The 24,503-nt window shown below is 33.0% G+C and overlaps 2 protein-coding genes across 2 annotated transcripts; both read left to right on the top strand.

The window, feature by feature from the left end:
* The first annotated feature begins 12,336 nt into the window (after positions 1–12,336).
* LOC142539224 (receptor protein kinase TMK1-like) lies at positions 12,337–15,969 on the top strand. Its single transcript, XM_075644515.1, is given in 3 exon segments — positions 12,337–15,023; positions 15,244–15,668; positions 15,670–15,969. Coding segments are annotated over 3 exon segments (2,850 nt in total). The 5' UTR covers positions 12,337–12,685; the 3' UTR covers positions 15,757–15,969.
* A 3,934-nt stretch (positions 15,970–19,903) lies between these two features.
* On the top strand, positions 19,904–23,978 carry LOC142539223 (transcription factor E2FB-like). Its single transcript, XM_075644514.1, has 14 exons — positions 19,904–20,325; positions 21,028–21,208; positions 21,332–21,391; positions 21,490–21,575; positions 21,649–21,737; positions 21,857–21,911; positions 22,105–22,157; positions 22,249–22,299; positions 22,387–22,435; positions 22,516–22,581; positions 22,683–22,759; positions 22,926–23,136; positions 23,412–23,478; positions 23,572–23,978. The coding sequence occupies exons 1-14, from the start codon at positions 20,164–20,166 to the stop codon at positions 23,613–23,615; spliced, it is 1,251 nt and encodes a 416-aa protein (XP_075500629.1). The 5' UTR covers positions 19,904–20,163; the 3' UTR covers positions 23,616–23,978.
* The last annotated feature ends 525 nt before the right edge of the window (positions 23,979–24,503 follow it).

The raw sequence follows: 24,503 nt of genomic DNA, 5'->3' as shown, positions 1-24,503 counted from the left end.
GCCCTGTCGATTGTTCAATTTTCATCTTCATCTCTGTACTCGTCGGAGGATCGGATATTCATACCCAAGGTCAATATCATATTATCACATGCAATTTAATTTTTCAAACTTGAATTATTTATATTAATCTATACATATTTACCTAATTTTTAATAGAACAATAAAAAACATTAAAAATAAAAATTAACAAACTAAATATTATAGAAAAAATAATAAAATATAAAAAATAATTTATCTTTTAACACTATTTCATACAAAAATATCATAAATTTTATATTAATAATTTTCTTCTTACATTCCAAGTACCATAATTTAACAAAAACATATTAGAATTAATTTTTTAAATTTAAATAAATATATATATATATGTATAACAATATATATATATATATATATAATTTAATCAGATATTTGGGTCTGGTATAGATAGAATGTTGTTAGACATGTCTCCGTCACTGAACCAGAGAACCCACATACCCGATTACTAAATTATTTAATTGAGTCCAAAAAATACTTTCATATTTCAGGTCAAATATCGGATTCACTAACAGATTTGGAGAAAATTGTCATCTCTAATTTTAGTGTGTATTATGGATTGTATGTTTTGTATGAATACTTTCTAATCGATTTTTTTTTTTTTTTCTCAAACATGAAGTTATGCAAAATTGCTAGTAGAGTTTTAATGTTTCTTAAATGAGTGAAAGATAGCCTCCTTCGCCATCCAATTGACCTATTTATCTATATTATTGTAGAAATAGTGTGTGTCTGTGTTTTTTTTCCCTTTAATAAATTTATAAACTATCATTTTCTTTAATTATTGATAAAATATTGGATTTTAAACCTCAAATTTAAAATTTATTACCCGATCACATATGTGATCAATTATATTTTTCAAAAATTATTGGTTGAAGTACGTTTCTTGTAAGTTTAGATATTTATATCAATGAGGTGAGTCGATCTGGTTCATACTTACAGTGAAAATAATACTTTAGACATAAAAAATAATATTTTTTTATGTGTTTAACTGAGTTGGATATATATTTTATAAAATTGATCCGTGAGACGGTATCATTTGAGTTTTTTTTTAAATTTGTAAAATATTTTGAAGGTTGAGGTCTAAAATGACTATTATTATTTTACTATACACATAAAAATAGTTATATAAAAAGGTTTAGGACATATCTTACGTGAGACGGTCCCACAAATGTTTATCCGTGAGACGAGTCAACCTTACTCATATTTACAATAAAAGTAATATTTTAATGAGTGACCTAAATAGAATATCATTCTCACAAAATTGACCAATAAAACCGTCTCACAAGAATTTTTGTGACATGTTTAATGCTTAGTTCTAATCAATAATATATCACTAACAATAGAATTATAAGGTGGTTGTGAATTAAATTTTCGCCTATTGTTTATTTTATTTTATGATGATAATATATAAAATTTGTCAGCTAAATTGTTTGCACTTTTTAGCTTTATTTTGAAAAGACTGGTTTAATTCCAAGCATGACATACAAAATGGAATCCCGTGATTTGTTCAGTGTGTCTGCCACAAATATATTAACAATGCTTTTTTTTTTCTCGGGGAATGATAGGCGGTAATTAGCAAAAATCCGAACTCATTACAAATTGCAATCCTTTAGTGGATGAAGGACGTAAGGAAAAATAAATAAAACTTTCTATCAAAAATAAATGATCTATAACTCTGTTTTTTCTTTCTTTCTAAATTTAAGCAGAAAACTATTTATGAAAAATAAATTATCATATTTAATTTTGTGCTTTTAAAATTTAAGTAGAAAAACCTTTTTTTTGTTTATTATTTCTAATTTAAGCAACAAATAATATTACTACTGAATAAAAATTTAATTATTTCTAAGTTAGGATCATACTCTTACCAGTATGTCAAAAACTATAGCTATTGGTCAATACATAACTTTATTTTTTTATATTTGTGACAGCACAAAGTGCACCTACTTGAGTGTTAATTGGTCGGGTTGTTAGGTCCATAAATCCGTGGATGCATGTGTCTACCTGCTGATGCAGTCTTACTGTTTTCATACCGTCAGCACCGTCTCCAACAGAGGTAGTATTATCCGTTAAGATCTTACGAACGTCTTTGACGGCTCACTTAGTCCACCAGATCAAGTGGTGCAACATTAGCAGCTTGACATATAGGAACTTCCTAAGAGGTCATTCATCTCAGTACCATTTTCACTCATGCATGTTTAACTCAACATTCTCTCCTCCCCTCAATACGCACATTTAAACTTGAACTTATGACCTCGCTCTGATACCAATTATTAAGATCAAGCACTTACCACTAGGCCAAAAACTATATATGTTAGCCAATTCGTTATTTCCTTACAATTGCGGCAGAACATAGTGCACCTACTTGTTGCTAATGAATCGAGCTGTTAGACTCATGAGTCCGAGGAGTTGAGTGTCTATTTCTCTATTCGCTGGTGCTGTCTTATATCCTTTAGAGATCAGTCTTATCATTTCATTAATGCTAGTCATATATCCAGCAGAGACAATATTACTCGTTAAGATATGACGTTAGTATTTTAAGTATCATCTAGTCAACTAAATCAAGCGGCACAATGTCAACAACTTGACGTACAAGAGCTTCCCAAGAGATTATCTATCATGGTAATACACGTTTAAGTTTTTCACTCAACATTTTCTTCATGTCATTTGCCTAATTTGGATTAACTAAGTTTATTGGGCATCCCAAGTAAACCATAGTAAAAATTAACCACCAATCGACTTATATTGTTTATTTTTTTAAAAAAAAAATTCGTTAGTCAATAATCCAATTTTTTACAAAACAAAGAATAATGGAAAATAATTAGAAATATAATTTTTTAGATTTTTCATTAACTTAATTAAAAATATATATTTTATTTACTCTTGTTTCATTTTTTAAAATAAAATTTGGACACAAAAGTAAACATAAAAAAAGGTTTTTTGCTTAAATTTTAAAAACACAAGGTTCTATATTATCATTTATTTTACATAAAATGATTTTATCAGTGATAATAAAAAGACAGGTGTAAGACGAGTTTGGCAAACCCGGGGTTTATTGAGTCCTGTTAAATCTCATATGAGATTGTCTTAGTGTTGAATTTTGTGAGACTGATATTTTTTCCGACTCGACTCAATTCATGAAAAATATTATTTTTTATATCAAAAATATAAATTTTCATCTCAATATAAATTGAATTGACTTATTTCATATATACATAGATAATGGAGTCCGTTTCAAAATAACTTACTCAAAATTTAAATATTGTAGAATCCACGGTTGTTCCATGCATGAGAGCATCCACATTTATAACACCCACCACCTTATCAAAAATCGTGGGGTACACATGCCACATACATATTACATTAACACATCTATTCTCCCACATTCATTTTAACATTCACACTCATTATTTGTTGGTCCCGCTGTCCACTCATTCATCTTACTCTTATTTTACATTAAATAAATTCAATTTCAAATTTTTTAATAAATTTAAATTATTATTATTTTATATTAATAATAATTTGTTTTTATATATTCAATACGTAAAATAATTTAATTTTATGAATGTCATTTACTTAAAATTAAAAATTTATTATAAACCTAAAATAAAACGGTACAACATATAATAATAAATAACAATTGTATAAAAATAAAAAAAATAAATTAAATTTAACAGAAGATGCAAAATACTAATCAAGTATTTGAAAATCCGTCGCAAATACATTAAATAAGCAATAACGTTTAACGACGGTTTTTGAAAATCCGTCGCAAATAGCGACGGTTTTGTCCAATTTCTTTGGGCGTTAAAATAATTCAAAACACGTGGGCCCGCGTGTCAGCAAATCGGCGACAGTTTCTAAAAAGCAGTCGCTAATAGCGACGGTTGTTTCAAAAACCGTCGCTAAGTGTGCAATTTTTTTAAAAAAATAAACTGACACAGGGGCGTTCATATGTCCCTCTCTCATATGAGTGGACGTTATAACGCGCACTCACATTGGAGAGTGGGTGTGTTAAAGAGGTGTTATAACACCCCTTTAACACCCAATGTGGGTGTCCTGAGTTACAATTGTTGTACTATAAACGTTTTATCTCATATAATAATAATAGTAATTGTTGTGAAAAAGTAAAAATTTATGGTAAAAAGTAAAAATCTCAAACTCTCAAAATTTACCAAACTACATACTTTATAATATTTTTCTCTCTACTCAATTGTGATTTTCTTCACAAATGAGAGATCTATTTATAGGAAATCTTTACAAATAATCCAAAAATAAAATATCATTACCTACATCATCACACACTAATTTTCAATATTTACAACTCTTATTTTCAACATTCAAATATTCAACATTCAAATATTCAATACTCACATTTTAAATATATTTTTCAACACTCCCCCTTGTGATGATGATCATAATGATTGTCTTCATTACGTGTTTTTATACTGCCTCGTTAAAAACCTTACTAGGAAAAACCCATTGGGATAAAAACCATAGTAAGGGAAAAAGAGTGCAGTCACGTAAACTCCCCCTCATGTTGACACGAACAATTCTTCACAAATTTCGTAGATTGCGCATCCCAATATTATATATGTGCTTTCTGAATATTGACGTAGGAAGTGCCATTGTGAAGAGATCTGATGAGTTTTCACTTGATTGAATGTGACGAACATCAATATATTTATTCTTCTCTAGCTCCTTAGTGAATGCGAAGAACTTAGGAGGAATATGTTTAGTTCTGTCGCTTTTTATGTATCCTTCTTTCATTTGAGCAACACATGCAGCATTATCTTCATATAGTATCACAGGCTTCTCATCAGATGATAATCCGCATGAAATTTGGATATGTTGGGTCATTGATTTTAACCACACACATTCACGACTTGCTTCATGTAGTGCAATAATCTCGGCATGATTTGATGAAGTTGTTACGAGCGTTTGTTTCTGAGAACGCCAAGATATTGCAGTGCCTCCACGAGTAAATACATATCCAGTTTGGGAACGTGTCTTGTGTGGATCAGATAAGTATCCAGCATCAGCATAACCAATTATACTTGGATTAGCATCTTTTGAATACAAAAGTCCCAAGTCTGTCGTTCCTCGTAGATAACGGAATATATGTTTAATTCCGTTCCAGTGTCTCTTTGTTGGATATGTGCTAAATCTTGCCAACAGATTCACGGCAAAAGATATATCAGGCCTTGTACAATTTTTAAGGTACATAAGGGCACCGATGGCACTTAGATATGGTACTTCTGGACCAAGAATATCTTCATCATCTTCACATGGACGGAATGGATCCTTTTCTATGTTTAATGATCTAACAACCATTGGAGTACTTAAAGGATTTGCTTTATCCATATTAAAACGTTTAAGGATCTTTTCTGTATAATTTGTCTGGTGAACAAACATTCCACATTCTTTTTGTTCAATTTGTAAACCCAGACAATACTTGGTTTTTCCAAGATCCTTCATTTCAAATTCTTCCTTCAAGTATGACACAACTTCTTGAATTTCTTTATTCGTTCCAATGATGTTTAAATCATCAACATATACAGCAATAATTACGCATCCGGATGTTGTTTTCTTAATGAAAACACAAGGGCATATTGAATTATTTACATATCCCTTTTTCATCAAGTGATCACTTAGTCGATTATACCACATTCGACCTGATTGCTTTAACCCATATAATGATCTTTGTAATTTCACAGAATAACATTCCCTGGGTTTTGAACTTTGTGCTTCAGGCATCTTAAATCCTTCAGGGATTTTCATATATATATTACTATCAAGTGATCCATATAAGTAAGCTGTAACAACATCCATAAGACGCATTTCTAAATTTTCAGATACCGCCAAGCTAATCAAATACCGAAACGTAATTGCATCCATCACAGGAGAATACGTTTCTTCATAATCAATTCCAGACCTTTGAGAAAAACCTTGTGCAACAAGTCGAGCTTTATATCTTACTATTTCATTTTTCTCATTTCGCTTTCGAATAAAAACCCATTTGTATCCAACAGGTTTTACACCTTCAGGTGTAAGGACTATAGGTCCAAAAACATTACGTTTATTTAGCGAATTTAATTCAACCTGGATGGCATCTTTCCATTTTATCCAATCCTGCCGATTTTTACATTCACCAAAAGATTTTGGTTCATGATCTTCGTTATCATTTATGATGTCGATTGCCACATTATACGAAAATATATCATCAATTTCATCTATATCTTTTCGGTTCCATATTTTTCCAGTATTAATATAATTGATAGAGATTTCATGATTCTCGTCAGTTTGTGGTTCTGACAGAACATTTTCACCATCATGTGTTTCTTCAGTAACACCATTCTCTATTTTGTGATCATCATGTGTTTCTTCAGAAACGTCATTCTTTATTTTGTGATCATCGTGTTTCTCTATGAATTTTCTTTTTCGAGGATTTTTATCCTTGGAACCGACTGGCCTTCCACGCTTCAGGCGTTTAATGACATCATGAGTATCTTCCATTTGTTTCTTTGGAATTTCAATTCGAGCAGGGGCATTTGCAGCATGTATATATGATTTAGTTACCCCTTTTGTGTCTGCAAATGCATCTGGTATTTGATTTGCTATTCTTTGCAAGTGTACAATTTGTTGTACATCTTTTTCACATTGTTTTGTTCTTGGATCCAGATGTAACAATGATGATACATACCATGTAATTTCTTTTTCGGTATGTTTCTGTTCTCCCCCTAACATTGGGAAGATTTCCTCATTAAAATGACAATCAGCAAAACGTGCTGTGAACACGTCGCCTGTCTGAGGTTCAATATATCGAATGATTGATGGACTATCATAACCGATATAAATTCCAACCTTTCTTTGAGGTCCCATTTTCTTTCGTTGCGGTGGTGCAATAGGCACATACACCATACATCCAAAAATTCTCAGATGAGAAATGTCTGGTTCTTTACCAAATGCAAGCTGCAATGGGGAGTATTTATGATATGCACTTGGTCTGATGCGAATTAATGAAGCAGCGTGTAAAATTGCATGTCCCCATATAGAAATAGGGAGCTTTGTTTTCATTATCATTGGTCTAGCAATCATTTGCAGACGTATAATCAATGATTCAGTCAATCCATTCTGTGTATGTACATGAGCAACAGGATGCTCAACAATGATTCCCATAGACATACAATAATCATTGAAAGTTTGGGAAGTAAATTCACCAGCATTATCAAGTCTAATTTTCTTGATTGTATAATCGGGAAATTGATTCCTCAATTTTATTATTTGAGCAAGTAATCTTGCAAATGCAACATTTCGAGTTGATAATAAACATACATGTGACCATCTGCTGGAGGCATCAATCAATACCATAAAGTATCTGAATGGTCCACATGGTGGATGGATTGGTCCACAAATATCACCCTGAATACGTTCAAGAAACATTGGTGATTCAGTTTGGATTTTGACTGGTGATGGTCTTATAATAAGTTTTCCAAGAGAACATGCTTTACATTGAAACTTATTATTCTGAAAGATCTTCTGGTCTTTCAGTGGATGACCATGTGTATTTTCTATAATTCTTCGCATCATTGTTGAACCAGGATGTCCCAATCGATCATGCCAATTGGTTAATATCGAAGAATTATCAACTACCATGTTTGATTCAATGGGACTTATATGTGTATAATGCAATCCAGTAGGGAGCATTGGTAGTTTTTCAATCACATATTTCTTTCCTGATTTATATGTGATAAGACACATATATTTCTCATTCCCTTCATTCATTGTTTGAGTATCATACCCATGGGAATATATATCATTAAAACTCAACAAATTTCTTTTCGATTGTGGTGAATATAAAGCATCATTGATCAAAAATTTTGTACCATTAGGTAACAAAAATTGTGCTTTACCACATCCTTTAATCAAGTCTACAGGACCTGATATTGTATTCACCGTTGTTTTTGTTGGTTTTAGTTCCAAGAAATATCTTTTATCTCGGAGGATAGTGTGCGTTGTACCACTATCGGGTATGCAAACTTCAGCTTTGCTCATAACATTTTCCATATTTGAACTTCAAAAAAATATGCAATGAAATAAATTACTTGCAATATATATTTAAATATAACACAAATCATAATTATAATAAAACATTATTCTATGAATACATGAAAAATAGATTATTGTACATTTATATTCTACCATTATATTGTTCATTTTCAGAGAAATCGTTGAGAAAATCTGCAGCATCAATATTGTTCATTTCTATCCCACCAACATATTGATCATTTCCAGAGAAATCATTCATAAAATCACCAGCATTAAAATGAGTTGAATCACTCAAACGGTCACTGCGTTCAGTGAAGTTGGTCTCCTTTTCTTTCCCCTTTAATGATTCTTTATAAAGTTTACAAAGGTGCTCAGGGGCTCGACAAACTTTGGACCAATGTCCTGGAGTACCACATCTGTAACAAGAACTTTCATATCTTTTTGAGTGCTTCTCATTAACACTTGTATTCTCATGATGTCTTTTCTGTGGATGGTTTGGGACGTTCTTTTGAGATGAGTTATAAAAATAACTATCTCGATTATTTTCAAAACCACGGCCTTGACCACGACCACGGCCAATTCCACGTCCACGTCCACGTCCACGACCTCGACCTCGACCTCGACCAAAACCTTGTCTTTGAATTTGATTTTGGTTTCCAGGTTTAAATTCATTTTTACTTACAGCATTTACTTCTGGAAATGCTGTTGATCCAGTGGGTCGGGACTGATGATTTCTCATTAATAGCTCGTTGTTTTTTTCCGCCACAAGAAGACAGGCGATGAGTTCAGAATATCTCGCGAATCCACGTACTCTATATTGTTGCTGTAGAGTAATATTTGATGCATGAAACGTGGAAAATGTTTTTTCAAGCATCTCAGATTCTGTGACCTCATGTCCACAAAATTTTAATTGCGAGATTATTCTATACATCGCCGAATTGTAATCACTGACTTTTTTAAAGTCTTGGAATCTCAATGTATTCCATTCATCCCGGGCGGTCGGAAGTATAACTTCTCTTATATGTTCGAATCTTTCTTTTAATCCCTTCCACAAAGCCATGGGATTTTTTTCAGTCAGATATTCACATTTCAATCCATCGTCGAGATGTCGACGCAAAAATATCATGGCTCTTGCCTTTTCTTGTGACGTGCATATGCCATTTTCTTTAATGGTCTCGCTTAGACCCAATGACTCAAGATGCATTTCTACATCTAGAGTCCATGGCATATAATTCTTTCCCGTGATGTCGAGCGCAACAAATTCGAGCTTTGTTAAATTTGACATGGTGGTACTAAAAAATTACGATGCATTTTATTAGTTAATAATTATTGCAATACAAAGTAACGGATAAACAACAAGTACAAGTATTTGTAAAAATAAAGAAAACACACGAGGAGGATATTCTCCGATAAATAAAAGACTCGTGAGTATGATAACCAAAATAATTAAAAATAACCTTGAGAAAGCCATCTTCTTTTTTCTTCGAAAAATTTGATGATGAATAATTTTTAGAGAAGAAGAGAAAGTTGGAGTGATGAAATGTGTTTGTGAGATCATATTTATAGGGCAAAAAATAGCCGTTGTTTACCATTTATGACCGTTGGGGTACAAAAAAAATAAAGGTATGTATTTGTATAATTTTATGATAATAATATGATATATATAATATTAGACATGTTTAAATAATTATGTATATCATATCATAATATTATAATGAGTGTCATAATTTATTTTCTGTAAAAACCTTATAGGCTTTTATACTTGTCGTATCCCTTACCGGGAGTGTGGGATGTCGTCTTAACATCCTCCCAGGATTTATAACAAGTTTATGAAAAATTTATTTTTATTATTTCTAATAATAACATTATATTGTATATTAAATAAATACACAATAAATAAATAACAGTAAAATAAATATAATTATTTTTGTTACCTTTTTCTTCTGTTTGGAGCTTGGAAAAGTATGTAGGACTTTTAGAGCTTCGTGCTGATAACGTGTTGTGAAAAAGTAAAAATTTATGGTAAAAAGTAAAAATCTCAAACTCTCAAAATTTACCAAACTACACACTTTATAATATTTTTCTCTCTACTCAATTGTGATTTTCTTCACAAATGAGAGATCTATTTATAGGAAATCTTTACAAATAATCCAAAAATAAAATATATCATTACCTACATCATCACACACTAATTTTCAATATTTACAACTCTTATTTTCAACATTCAAATATTCAACATTCAAATATTCAATACTCATATTTTAAATATATTTTTCAACAGTAATAATAATAATATGAAATATTCAATAAACGAATAAGTTCACGTGATTTGGTGCAATAAAATAATAATAATAATAATAATAATAAAGCGGAAAGCGCCTGAAATTTGGTCCCATTTCAACCGTAAGTCAAACCAGATACTATTTTTAATTCGAGGACACAAGTTACAATTCGACCGAGATCATATATGATACATGAGGTATCTAATTTGTTTTGCTGTGTATTTTGATTGAGTAGAGTTGGTATATTGTTAGACGATCTCACAGATTTTTACATGTGAGATTATCATGAAAAATAATACTTTTAATATAAATAGTAATATTTTTTCGTGAATTGAGTCGTTTTGAAGATCCTTAATTTTATATTTGATACAATCTTACAAAAATTTTGTGTCTTTTTTTTTATTGTTTAATGATCTTAAGTAAAAAAAAAAAATCATATTCATCACCTACATATTTACATTACAAGTATACTGATCACAATTAATTTTAAATTCATATAATATTTCAGTAATTTGAAATGCACCGTGATTAGAATTTTCTCTAATTAAGTTATACGAACAATAAAAATACATACACGAAATCTTGAATTTCAAATGATTGAATCCAAATGTTCTCGTGTTTTTAGGGAAAATTATAAAAATAAAAGAAGTTTAGAAATATTACAGCCTACAGCTGCGAGACATTTTAGTATATCCAGAATTTTGACTTCTTTTCTAAAGTTCGTGTCCTGAAAGTGTGCAACACAATCAGCACGCCTGTTATGTTAATAATAATAATTAAAAAATCATCACGCCTGTCCATTAATTATTAAAAAAGACAAAAATCTACTGTGAGACGATTTCACAGGTATTATTTTGTGAAACAGATATCCTATTTGTGTCATCCATAAAAAATAATTCTAAAAGTATTATTTTTTATTATGAATATCGGTAGGGTTAACCCGTCTCATAGATAAAGATTCGTGACACCGTCTCACGAGAGACCTACCCTAAAAAAAACAACTGCATTGATTAAAAATAAAAAATTATAATAATAATAATTATTTTATTAAGGAATTATCAACTTCGATTTGGTCGCTTTTATTATGAAAAAAAGTTCCAACAAAATCATATTATTTCGATTTCATTAAATTTTAAACCAAATCAGGAATATTTTTTTTTATAGTCAATCCAAACCATTAATTTCGGTTTGAATTAGTTTAGATGATTCAATTTAAAATTTAAATTTCGCAGTGAATTAGTAAATGAAATATTGTAATTCAGAAAAATTATAGACTGATAATTGTTAAAAGTTGAATGAACATTGAATTTAATAATGAAATAAAATTATTATAAATACAAATAATTATACAATATACAACATTTTGCAACTTATAAAAAACATAAATTTGTATTAATGTACTTGTGTTTGTTTGGTCTAAAATCTGTAATAAAAAATCTTCAACATAATTGTATTGTTATGATATGATACTAACTAATATTTATTTGAGTAGGTCTCTTGTGAGACGGTCTCACCAATCTTTATCTGTGAGACGGTTTAACCATACCGATATTCACAATAAAAAGTAATACTCTTAGCATAAAAAGTAATATTTTTCCATGGATGCCCCAAATAAGATATCCGTCTCACAAAATACGACCCGTGAGACCGTCTCACACAAGTTTTTGCTCTGTTTAGAATACAAACTAAAAATCAAATAATTTATTTCTATATCCAAGAAATATCACACAAAATTAACAAAACATATTATATAATTTTTTATATTAATGTAATCACTTTGAATTGATTTATTTTAGTTTATTTTAATCCGAAATTTGAATCGAACCAATTTTTTCGGTTGAGATGATTTTAAATCAATCCAAATTGTGATTAACTGAAAATCGATCTAACGATTTGATTTAGTTTAATAATTATTATTATTATTAGAAGAACAAAATATTGTAGTCAAATCTACCGAACAAAACTGTCCCTTAAATTAGACAAATATAGGGACAGAAAACAGAAGAACAGAAAGGTTGGGAAGGAGAGATACGATTGAAGTTTTGTCATCGTTTGAATTCTGCTTGTCTTTAGGGTTTGATCCAACTGCCAAGCATTGAACCCTAAACCTAAGGCGGAGCTTCCCCAGTTTGCTCTTTCTTGTTCAACCCCTTGCTGAAATATCCCATTTTGATATTGAATAAGATTATTATTTAGCCCATTCTTGAATTTGCCAACTCCAATTTTTTTTTTATCGCATTATCCTTGTGTTTCTTGGGTCGTTTTTGTTTTGTACCAATGTTATTTGAGGATGTGGGATTTTACGGGATTCTTGCCATATTGTAATGTGTGCATGGAACATGGAAGCTGATTCAAGGAGACTGATTTACGTTGTTGTTGTTGTTCTTGTGTATATTTGCAGCCTCTTGGGAGGTGTTAATGGCGTCACGGATCCGAATGATTTCGAGATTCTGAGCGATTTCAGAAATGGTTTGGAAAATCCTGAGCTTTTGAAATGGCCCGCCAAAGGGAATGATGCATGTGGCCCTCCTTCATGGCCTCATGTGATCTGTTCTGATGGCAGAGTCACGCAGATCCAGATTCAGGGGCTTGGATTACGAGGGCCATTGCCTCAGAATTTGAATCAAATGGATAAACTCCAAAATGTGGGATTTCAGAAGAACAAGCTGAATGGGAAGTTGCCAACTTTCAGTGGATTATCTAACTTGCAATTTGCATACTTGGATTTTAATGAATTCGATACGATCCCTTCGGATTTTTTTCACGGGCTCGACAATATTCGTGTCTTGAATTTGGATGATAACCCCTTCAATAAGAGTTCTGGATGGAGTATACCTGGTGACTTGGCAGAATCTTCACAGTTGGTGAATTTTTCTTGTTCAGGTTGCAATATAGTAGGACCTGTGCCTGATTTTTTGGGGAAATTACCTTTGTTGAGTATGTTGAGATTGTCATATAATCGGTTAACTGGTTATATACCGTCGAGTTTTCGTGATTCAGGGCTGAACGTTTTGTGGTTGAATAACCAAGATGGAGGTGGAATGAGTGGTTCTCTTGATGTCATTGGATCTATGGTTGGGCTAACTCAGTTATGGCTACATGGGAATCAATTTACTGGACCATTACCAGATAATATTGGTGATTTAATATCGCTAAAAGAACTCAACCTCAATAGGAATCGTCTTGTCGGCATGATTCCACCAAGTTTAGCAAATATGAACCTTCAGGTCTTGGATTTGAGCAATAATATGTTTATGGGTCCGATACCGGATTTTAAAGCTGCCAATGTTGATTACGATTCGAATTCATTCTGCCAAAATGATCCTGGCGATCAATGTGCTCCCGAAGTGATTTCCCTTTTAGATTTTCTTCATGGTCTGAACTATCCCGAAAAACTTGCTTCGCAATGGATAGGGAATGATCCATGTAAGGGGCCTTGGTGGGGGATCACTTGTAATTCAAGGAATGATGTTTCGGTAATAAATTTACAGAAGCTCGGGCTCACTGGTACACTTAGTCCTTTAATCTCAAACTTACCATCACTACTCGAAATTCACTTAGAAGGCAACCATATACACGGCACAATTCCTGCGAGTTTAACTCAGTTGAGATTTTTGCGGTTGTTGGATGTGAGTGGGAATGACTTTGATCCACCGCTGCCAAGGTTCCGCAATGATGTGAAGGTAATAACTGATGGTAATCCTAACTTTATGGGCAATGGATCCAATAAGTCGCCATTACCATCCGACGGCAACTCAGAATCACCATTCGGCAATCCTTATCAGCCACCACCATCAGAAGTAGATGGTACAGGTTCGACATCTAATGCACCTGCGACGACAAATTCCACAAAATCTAGATTAGCGGCTGCTGTTGCTGCAGCTGCGGGCTTTACATTTTTTATAATTCTCTCTGCAGTATTAGCTGTCTATTGTTTTAGGAAAAGGAAAGAGACAAAGCAGGCTACTACAAATCTTGTAATCCATCCTAAAGATTCCGTAGACCATGATAACATGGTGAAGATTTCTGTGGTAGATAGCTCGGCCTCGGAGACTCAAAGTGATAGTGTTTCCGAGAATAAAAACCTCGGAATTTCTCTTCAGGTTCTTCGTGATGTGACCAACAATTTCTCACAAGAAAACGAGCTTGGGCGTGGAGGTTTTGGTGTGGTTTACAAAGGTGAGCTCGAAAATGGAACGAGAGTAGCAGTTAAGAGAATGGAATCTGGGGTGATTAGTACCAAAGCATTGGATGAATTCCGAGCAGAAATCGAAGTGCTTTCAAGGGTTAGCCACCGTCATCTTGTGTCCCTTTTGGGGTACTCTACTGAAGGAAATGAGAGGCTTTTGGTTTACGAATACATGCCCCATAGAGCTCTTAGTCGACATCTTTTTCGTCGGAAAAGTGTTGATTTAAAGCCTTTATCCTGGGCAAAGAGACTTGTTATTGCTCTTGACGTTGCAAGAGGAGTTGAATATCTTCATACTTTGACACACCAAACGTTTATACACCGTGATCTTAAATCAGCCAACATTCTTTTGGATGATAATTTTAGAGCCAAGGTTTCAGACTTTGGCCTTGTGAAATTGGCTCCAGATGCGGACCGGTCCATTGCCACTAGGTTGGCTGGAACTTTTGGATATCTTGCGCCCGAATATGCCGGTAAATGTTGTTTTCTTTTTTGTTCAATTGACTAATTTTGTAATGTTAGTTAATGAAGTTTCTTGGTAAACTCGGATAACAAGCCCATGCAGGTGGCTCGAACAACAGCATAACAGCTCGGTGGTGGAGCGGATCCCTTATAATCGAATCATTCCTTCTAAAATTAAGAATGTAAATTGGTGCTTAGCTTGGTTCTCAATCGTTTTGTTTCATCTTTCAGTGACAGGAAAAATAACAACTAAAGTCGATGTCTACAGCTTTGGAGTTGTACTGATGGAACTTTTAACGGGCTTGGCGGCATTGGACGAACATCGCCCTGAAGAGCAACGATACTTAGCCGAATGGTTTTGGCGGATAAAATCTGAAAAAGAGAAGCTTATTGCCAACATCGACCCTGCCCTCGATGCCAAAGAAGACATTTATGAAAGTGTTTACACTATAGCAGAGCTGGCCGGGCATTGCACAGCACGAGATCCGTCTCAGCGCCCTGATATGGGGTATGTGGTAAACGTGCTAGCTCGATTAGTTGACGAATGGAAACCATGTGAAGAGGATATAGATAAAGATTCGGGGATCAATGCAGGATTACCCCTTCCACAAATGTTGAAGGGCTGGAAAGAAGATGAAGTCACTCGAGATTATAGCCAAGTCGAGTACTCAGGGCAGCAAAGGAAGCATTCCTGCTAAGCATTCAGGATTTGCTGATACGTTCACTTCGAATGATGCTCGTTGATGGGACGTCTTTTTGGTTGAAAATTATTGGTTTTGGTGATGTAAGAAATCTCTCGTGTTCTTCATCTTGTGGGAGTGATGAGAACCAAAAAAAAGAAGTAAGAAACTGATATTTTTACAAGAATTATAAGTTCATACATTTATTACTCCTTATTTTGACGTTGTTTTCACAGTATTTTGTTAAGCCAACATTCATCAGACATTGCAAGGGACTGACGGTGAAAGTGAAAGAGTTTGTGATGTATTTGAAAAGGTCGCTAAATATAGTGACGGTTTTTAGCGACAGGCCTCGACGGTTCCCTTGCCCCGTCGCTAATGATCGACTGATTTTTATTAAACCGTCGCTAATCAGCGACATTTTATAAACAGTCACTAAAATTTGCGACGGTTTTTGTTTAAACTGTCGCAAAAATTTGTGACGGTTTTTGAAAACCATTGCTCACACCTAATTTTTTTGTAGTGATGGTTAAGGTATTGAATCAATATGGAACATATTCGAATTCGGTCCGGTCTATTCTCAAATCAATAATTGATTTCAAGTTGAATTGAATTCAACATCAATAGCAAATCATATTGGAGTGCTTCAAAATTAATCCGAAAAATCATTTTAATTTGGTCTGTTTGAATTCGATGCGGAATTAGTCCAAGACCGATTTTATATTACTATATTAGATAACTAACATATACACTACACAAACATATATTAGATAATTAATAAATTAATTAAAATTTACGGGAGACATATCTAATTCTTAGTTATTCAATTTTTTTTTTAAATAAATATTTCAATTTGATCTCAATGTGATTTCAATTCATCTTAATTCGATTTCAGTTTTGGATTGAGTTACACTTCTATATGATAAATTCGAGATGATCCAATCCGATATCATATAGGATTGGTTCAGTTTCATCTCCTGACAATCTAAATCCGGTTTAATCTGATCTGGTTTGGTAACATGCCTAGTTTTAAGAAATTTGAAACAAAATGTGTTGAAAAAGAGAAACGTCTACTACTAAAATACTGCTAGAATTTTTTTTTTTGAAAGCTCTTTTTGAAATACAATCAAACACATGCATGCAATAAAATTTGTCGATCCATCATTTAAAAAGTCATTCAACTACTGAATAAAAGTACCGCGGTTAAATAAAAATTTAAATATCATCAAATCCCTAAACTACTGTTTTAAAAAGGCTTTAATGCAATATTCTAAATCATGCCAAATCCTCAACATATAAAAAGATGGGAAACGAAAAAAGACATAATGTACTATCCTTGACTCAAAAACATATAATGCGGAAAAACGTATAGTCCTCGGGTTAACGTGCACACACCCAGCTCCGCCTACTCAGTCTTCAGCGCCTCCAGTCTCCACATCATCATGGTCACCTGCATCATTCACACCTAGTGAATCTAAAGACTCAACATACCTGAAGTGTTATAACGAATACATATACATGACATACAACATTGAAAAGCACTGTAATTAAAATAAATTTCATTATCTTAAAAATGTGAACTTAAACATAACATGACTAAACATAAACGTATCCATAACATATCTCATTATATTAACCTATACATGTTCATTTTGTTTAATTGAATTCAGATCATTAGTTGTGATTTTCGTATCAAATCTAATAGATGGATCCATCTAAGTATAACCGCGGTACCCGACGGCGGGGACTTCAGAGACAGTTTTACGCATCCACTGAACTTTGGCCTTACATGTAATTGAAGTCACAAAAAAATCAAAAAAAAATAAATCAATCAATCGAGAAACATAAAAAAGGTATAAGATTTTTCAAATTAACCAAATCTCCAAACAAACTCATATCAGTAAAAGTTGTATGGTCACCACTGCCAACCATGACGGAATTTTGGTGACTTTTCGAAAATCAATTATTGTTATACATATTTTAGTATTCAAATGATCAAAGAAGGTATCAGGAAACTTAAAGTATGTATTTTGTAAGTCAAAATAAATACCTACTCCAAAAAACTTATAACAATAAAACACAATCGTTGATTTGTTTCTAACAACTAAAACAAATCATAAATCACACAAAAAACATGACATGTGAGCAACAATATACTCATATTCATGCAAACACAAATCCGCTATTTGCTTGACCATATAAGTTGAACACAAATCTCTCAAGAATTCTAAATAAGTAGATAGGTCGAATAACAATACTATCACATTCATTAATTGCATATAAAAACGATAAATGTGAAAAAAAAAAACCAGAATATCATTTTTCTATAAATTGAATTTCATATCCATTTAAACTCGACTTTCAAAATTACTAAAACACAAGGACATCAACTGACTTATACTACTGATATTGACCTTGAATCACCTTTTTTGAAGCCAGAAGAGAGGATGATAGATCGAACAGGTGGATTTGCTTGGGTTAGGGGCCAATATATTTGCTTGAGAGGACCGATGAATTTGGTTGAAAGACATTATATTTATATATTTATGTAAATAACAATGGGTAAAAACACAAATTTGATCATGTAGAGAGTTAAAACTATATTTTGATTATTATAGATATTAATTCCCAAATTATATTTCATAGGAATCGGACTATAAAACAAATATTGACAGAGACATTTTACTTTAGTTTTTCCTTATTACAATGCTTAAAGTAAATCCACCAAGTGTATGTCTACATCCGAATGCCATTTTTAAGAGTAATCTTGAATCACACATGCTAAAACATCAGATGTTCTTTGAGACCAGATTACATCTATCTGGTTAGCACATAGTTGAAAAGTCTTTGAAAAAAATTAATAGATTTTTTGTTTTTATTTTTTCAGTATTCGAAGTAAATTGAATTTCATTATAAAAATAAAAATAAAATTCAAAATATAACTGGAAATAAATACTGGGATCCGACCCATCTATAAGCTCTACTTCGGCCCAATTATTGGCCTGCTAACAAATGGCGGAAACCTGGCCCATATTAGTTAAAAGCAATACGCGCCAAAAGCTATATAGCTTAACGGTGCCTATTTATATATATATATATATATAATTTTGTAATTTAATTTGCCAATAATTATTTCTACTAAAATTTAAATTTGTTCGGTATATTATGTTTTAATTCAAAGCCAATTCAAGATTCCATTCCTTCTGCGGATTTCATCAAGTTCATTTGGTTACGACAACTACTTGGTCAATTTGTTTTTGAAAAATATACAATCTTATACTGGACAAAAATTACGTTTTTAAATATTTTTTCCAAAGATATATTCATGTTCGAGCGATTTTAAAAACGAAAAATGTTGAGTCAATCTCCTCTTGAAAGAATTCGACTTGGTTTAGATTCAAAATCGGGTATGGACTAAAAAAATTATTTTTCCATTGACGAAAAATATACTCTTCTTTTATGAATGAATTAAAAAATTTCCCTCTTCCCGAAATATACTTAAACATTTGAACTTGATATATTAGTTTCTGGGATGCGTCTTGTGTGGTAATCAAATCCACACATTTACTTCATGTTGATTGATAGTGTTAATGTTGTAACTGAGTTGGACTCATCTTTCCACAATTAAGCAAAAGTTCTAAATCTAATTGTTCCATTGATGAAATTTGTGACAAATATAACCATAATAATAACATAACATTATTATTTTTCACAACACCGTTTCATGGGTAAAGAAATGTGAGATCATCTCACGAGAACTAACTAAAATAAAGAGTAAATTTTCCATGTTCTCGTGACTCTATATCAGTCCACTCAATCTATATCTGGATTAAAAAATCATTTTTAGTATAAAAAGTTATTTTTTTAAAATATAAATTTTAGATGAGTAGGTCTCTTATGAGATGGTTTCATGAATTTTTATCTGTGAGACGGTGAACCATACCGATATTCACAATAAAAATTAATATTTTTTCATGGATGACCTAAATAAGAGATACGTCTCACAAAATACAATCCGTGAGACCGTCTCACACAAATTTTTATCATTTTAGATTGTTTAGGAGATTCGTTCTATAAATTGAGTCGTAAAACAATTTAATATGAATTTTTGTGTTAAATAAATAAGTGTTTCCCTCCCAATAATAATAATAATAATAATTAGTTTAATAAATAAACTAAATAAATAAAGTGCTTCCCTCCACAATACATCCATATCTGAAACCTCCCATATTCCTCCTCTTCTCTCTTCTCCCGCTTCTACTTTCCTCCTCCCCAATCAGATCTTCCATCGATTCCCACTTCGATTCTTCCCCCAATTCATAATTCGTCTCCTGAAATTTGTTATCCCATTTCGAAAACCCCAAAAAATTCGAAACACAACGGTTTCTGGAAATGAGAATGAATTCTGAGTTCCAATAATTCATTACCTCTCTGTTTCTTTCAGTCCTCGAGCCTTGAGAAGAATCCAATCATGCAACAGCAGAATTCGAGGAAAAAGTTCCCATTCTCCTCCATGAAGCCGCCGTTCGGAGGAAGCGGTGGCGGCGACTACCACCACTTCGATGATGTTGACGCTCATCGTCTCCAGCCTGATCAAGATTTCGATGAAGCCATCGTTGTGAAGACACCACTCGTGAGCCCTTTCATCCTTTGATTCCTTTACACAATTATGCTCAAAAGCGTTTTTATCTTAGTTTGTGTGGTTTAAGTGGAGATAAGTGAATAAGGTCCCCCGTCTGAAATTATTGTGGTGCAATGATTTGTCTCTGGTTTTCGAATTTCAGATGATGAAATTTGATGTGAAATTCTGGGTTAAGTTATGATTTCAGGATCAAGTTCTTTCAAGTACGAAGGAGTCATATTTTTGTTGTTCAAGGGAATATCGGTAACTGAATTAAAATTGGGTTCTTTGGTTCATTAACTGTACAGGTCTATACCAGTACATTTTGGTTTGTATTGCCTCGAGATTTTTCTTTTTTTTTTTTTTGTTATTAGGCAGAACATTGAAGTGGTTTTTGGTTCGGATTCTTCTATTGATGAGTACGGAAATATTTTTGTGCTGGTTTACTGATAACTCTAATTGCTTGGTTTAAGTGACATGAAAATGCAATCTTTCTGCTATTATGTGGAATGAGATGACTTTTGACATATTGTTTAGTTAAAAAAAATTTCTTTTGCAGTGAGTTTTATTGTATGAGGTGTTAAAAAGGTCGAATAGTCCTAAGTCGCTTCTTTTATCCTGAGGCGCGTGAATCTGCTATAACTGAAATGGAGAAATCCATGGTTGTCCTTTATGTATCTTGATTGTGTTTTTTTTTTTTTTTCGCTCCTCTAGCAATTAAAGCGAAAGAGTGGAACAGCGGACTTTGAAGCTAAATATGCTGAGAAAAACACGGGTTCTGGCAGTGTTGGGGTTGTTAAAGCACCATTACAGACTCCGGGAAAGGTGGGAAAAAATCCAAAGGTTCCGAGGACAATGAAGACCAATAAATCCGGATCTCCAATAACAAATATTGGTAATATTTACAACACAACCATCAAATATCATGCTAAAATCAAATTTAGTAAATGGTAGCTCCGCCAATATCTCTCCTTTTGGAGCTAGAACTAGACCATATCGTGATATATTTACTATGCAGGTTCTCCCTCGCACAATAATCTCAGTCAAGTTGGTCCCTGTCGATATGATAGCTCTCTGGGTAATTAAACTGTCTTTACTAATGCCAAGACTTCCTCTTTAGTTCCAATTTATTCCGAGATACACTCATATGTTTTCATATGTATTTTCTCAAACCAGGTCTCTTGACTAAGAAGTTCATAAATCTGATTAAACACGCTGAAGATGGTATTCTTGATTTGAACAAGGCCGCGGGCACATTGGAGGTCCTTATTCCATCTGATTTAAAGCTTCACTCTTGACGAACTTTGGGTAGCTGAAATTTTGTTGTTGCAACAGGTGCAGAAAAGGCGCATATACGATATAACTAATGTTCTTGAAGGCGTTGGGCTTATAGAAAAGAAACTCAAGAACAGAATCCAGTGGAAGTATGAAGCTTGCTCGTTACATTTCTAAATTTTCTTGTGGTTTTCAGTATAGCGTTTCATTTGTCGTCAAAAAGTCAATAACAAAATACAAGTTACTGATGGCTAGAGATTTCAATCAGGGGTGTAGACGTTTCAAGACCAGGAGAAGTTGATGAGAGTATTTCCAGTTTGCAGGTATGTCTATAAAATTGATAAAAAAAATCACATAATGGAAACTCTATTACATTTCTTGGATTGTTCTCTTGGTACTACTTATTGTGAGATATATTTTTGAAATTGAATCGAAGTGAGCTTGGATCTTATTTTGAATTGGATCTTATTTTGAAAGACGATAAATAAGTTTGCAATGATTCTTGCTACTCTGCAGGAAGACATAGAAAATTTGAATGTAGAAGAGCACGGATTGGATGATCGGATAAGGTCATCCATCATATGGATTTTCAATAATTCTATACACTTTTCTGGTCATTCTTCAGCACAAATCCATTTAACACATTTCCTTTTATTCCAGAGAAATGCAGGAAAAACTGACGAGCCTCAGTGAAGATGTAAACCATCAGAAGTATAGTACTCACCTATTTCTGTTAGATGAGCGATTTAAATTTCATTCATATCCCTTGATGTTTGTGTGTGGCTTATTGTCTTTTAGGTGGCTTTTTGTTACCGAAGAAGATATAAAGAACTTGCCTTGCTTCCAGGTCTACAATATAGTACCTATTTCGATCATTTTATTTCTGAAGAAGTTGAGACTGAAATGTGTTTATGTTCCCTCCACCAGAATGAGACGTTAATAGCTATTAAAGCTCCTCATGGCACTACTTTAGAAGTCCCGGATCCGGACGAGGTAATATTATTTTCCTTCCGGGTGAACAGTGACTGGTCTCTACCCAAGCCGACAATCCTTTTGAAGCAATTTTTGAGGCAATGTTAATTTCCTTCTACCAGGCTGTTGATTATCCACAGAGGAGATATAGAATAGTTCTTCGAAGCACCATGGGGCCGATAGATGTTTTCCTTGTCAGGTTTGTTTGTGTGCTCACCTCCCTTATTTGTTTCATTTTTACCTTTCCTGGACTGGTTAAGCCTGCCTCTCAAGAGGACGAATATTGGCCACCTGTTGTGTATTCTAAGGTATACAGTGATCTACTTTGGGTCGTCTTTGATTTTCTTTATTATTATTTAATTTAGTCAATTTGAGGAAAAGATTGAGGAAATACATGCGGATGAACGACCAAGCATTCCCGAAACGTCAACTGCTAATGAAAATCCACTACCCACCAAGGAGAGTGGAGGGAATGAACTTGGTGTGGCTGGGATAGAACCCGAAAGAATGTTCCCAGATACAGGTTCAGCTCAGGATTTTGAAAGCGGCATCATGAAGATAGTACCTGAAGTCAGTGTAAGTCTTCCAATTGTATGAGAATTGAGAAGAACTTATTTTGATGAACTGCAGGACTAGTGTATGGACTTGTTCCCATACTCTTTATTATATAGTGTATAGACTCGTATGGATTAATGTATTATATATGTATATAATTTCACCACCCAAATTCAAATTTTAGTTTCTCTTCAATATTCTAGGCAGGCTAATGCCCGGACCCAAAATGATTTGACGTCTAATAACAGTGCAATAACCACCTCATAAGTGGCTATAAATACTTTGTCGTGTTGCAGAATGATGCCGATTATTGGCTACTGTCAGATACAGATATAAGTATCACCGACATGTGGAGGACAGAACGTATCCTAACTCAAGTCCGGTACTTCCATTTTGTTTGTTTTATAATCCAACTTTTCCAGAATATTTTGCTGCATTCCATGACTTATACAATAGCTGGGATTGACTGGAATAGCTTGAACCCAATTCCCGAAGCGTAATTCGAGTTCTCCATGAGGCAAATCCACTGCTTAGTACAACACTAACATATTATGGGGCCATCTCTTGTGGGATTGTTAAAATCCTGAGGATACAGACTTTTCGTCGCTGCTGCTGCTGCTGCGAGCTGAGTAGTATGAAGATCCAAGCTTGTTTCGGCGTGTTAATAAAGGAGATCAAGTATTGGATGTACTCTACTGTATCGTTCGGAATTATAATTTTGGTCGAATAAATTATGTAAGCTATAAGAATATAGCATCTGTATATATTGTTAGGTCCGGTTGTTAGATTGTATCTCATTTAGAGAATAACATGGGCGCTTTGGAATATATTATTATTTTTATTTTATTCTCCAGAAATGACCATGAACTCGTCTCATTGATATTTTTATGCTGTTTCTGCTCATTTTTACCAAGTTTTATGTGCATTTTCATTTATATCATATATAATTACCCTTTTTTTTTTTTTTGCACTTTTGGTGTGATTATTTCACTCTCTATAATATTTCCATGTTTTTTTGTTTTGTTTTTACATAACCTTTTGTTGTGTTTAGAGGATTGATTTTAAATTCTTAAATCTATCTTACATGGAGTTCAACATTTCCAACAACAAATTTTGCACAAAAACTCATGTGATAGATATCTCATGAGTCAATTTTGTGAGACATATATCTGACTTCCAAAAATTATTGTTTTTTTATGTTCAAAATTTTATTTTTTAAAAGATTATCTGCTAAATTATCCGGAATTTTCGGTAAGTCGAATATCTTCTTGTTTCAGCTCTGGAGGTGTTGTATTGGCTTCTAAAGACGGCAAAATCGTGTTTGAGAATACTCTTGATGCTAGACTGGAAGTTGTATGAGGTACTCCTCCATCTATTAAGAACACTTT

The sequence above is a fragment of the Primulina tabacum genome, chromosome 3, assembly GCF_025594145.1.
Source record: "Primulina tabacum isolate GXHZ01 chromosome 3, ASM2559414v2, whole genome shotgun sequence".
NCBI lineage: Eukaryota > Viridiplantae > Streptophyta > Magnoliopsida > Lamiales > Gesneriaceae > Primulina > Primulina tabacum.
Note: the sequence above shows the minus strand (reverse complement) of the source record. Positions and strands in the feature narration are given on the sequence as shown.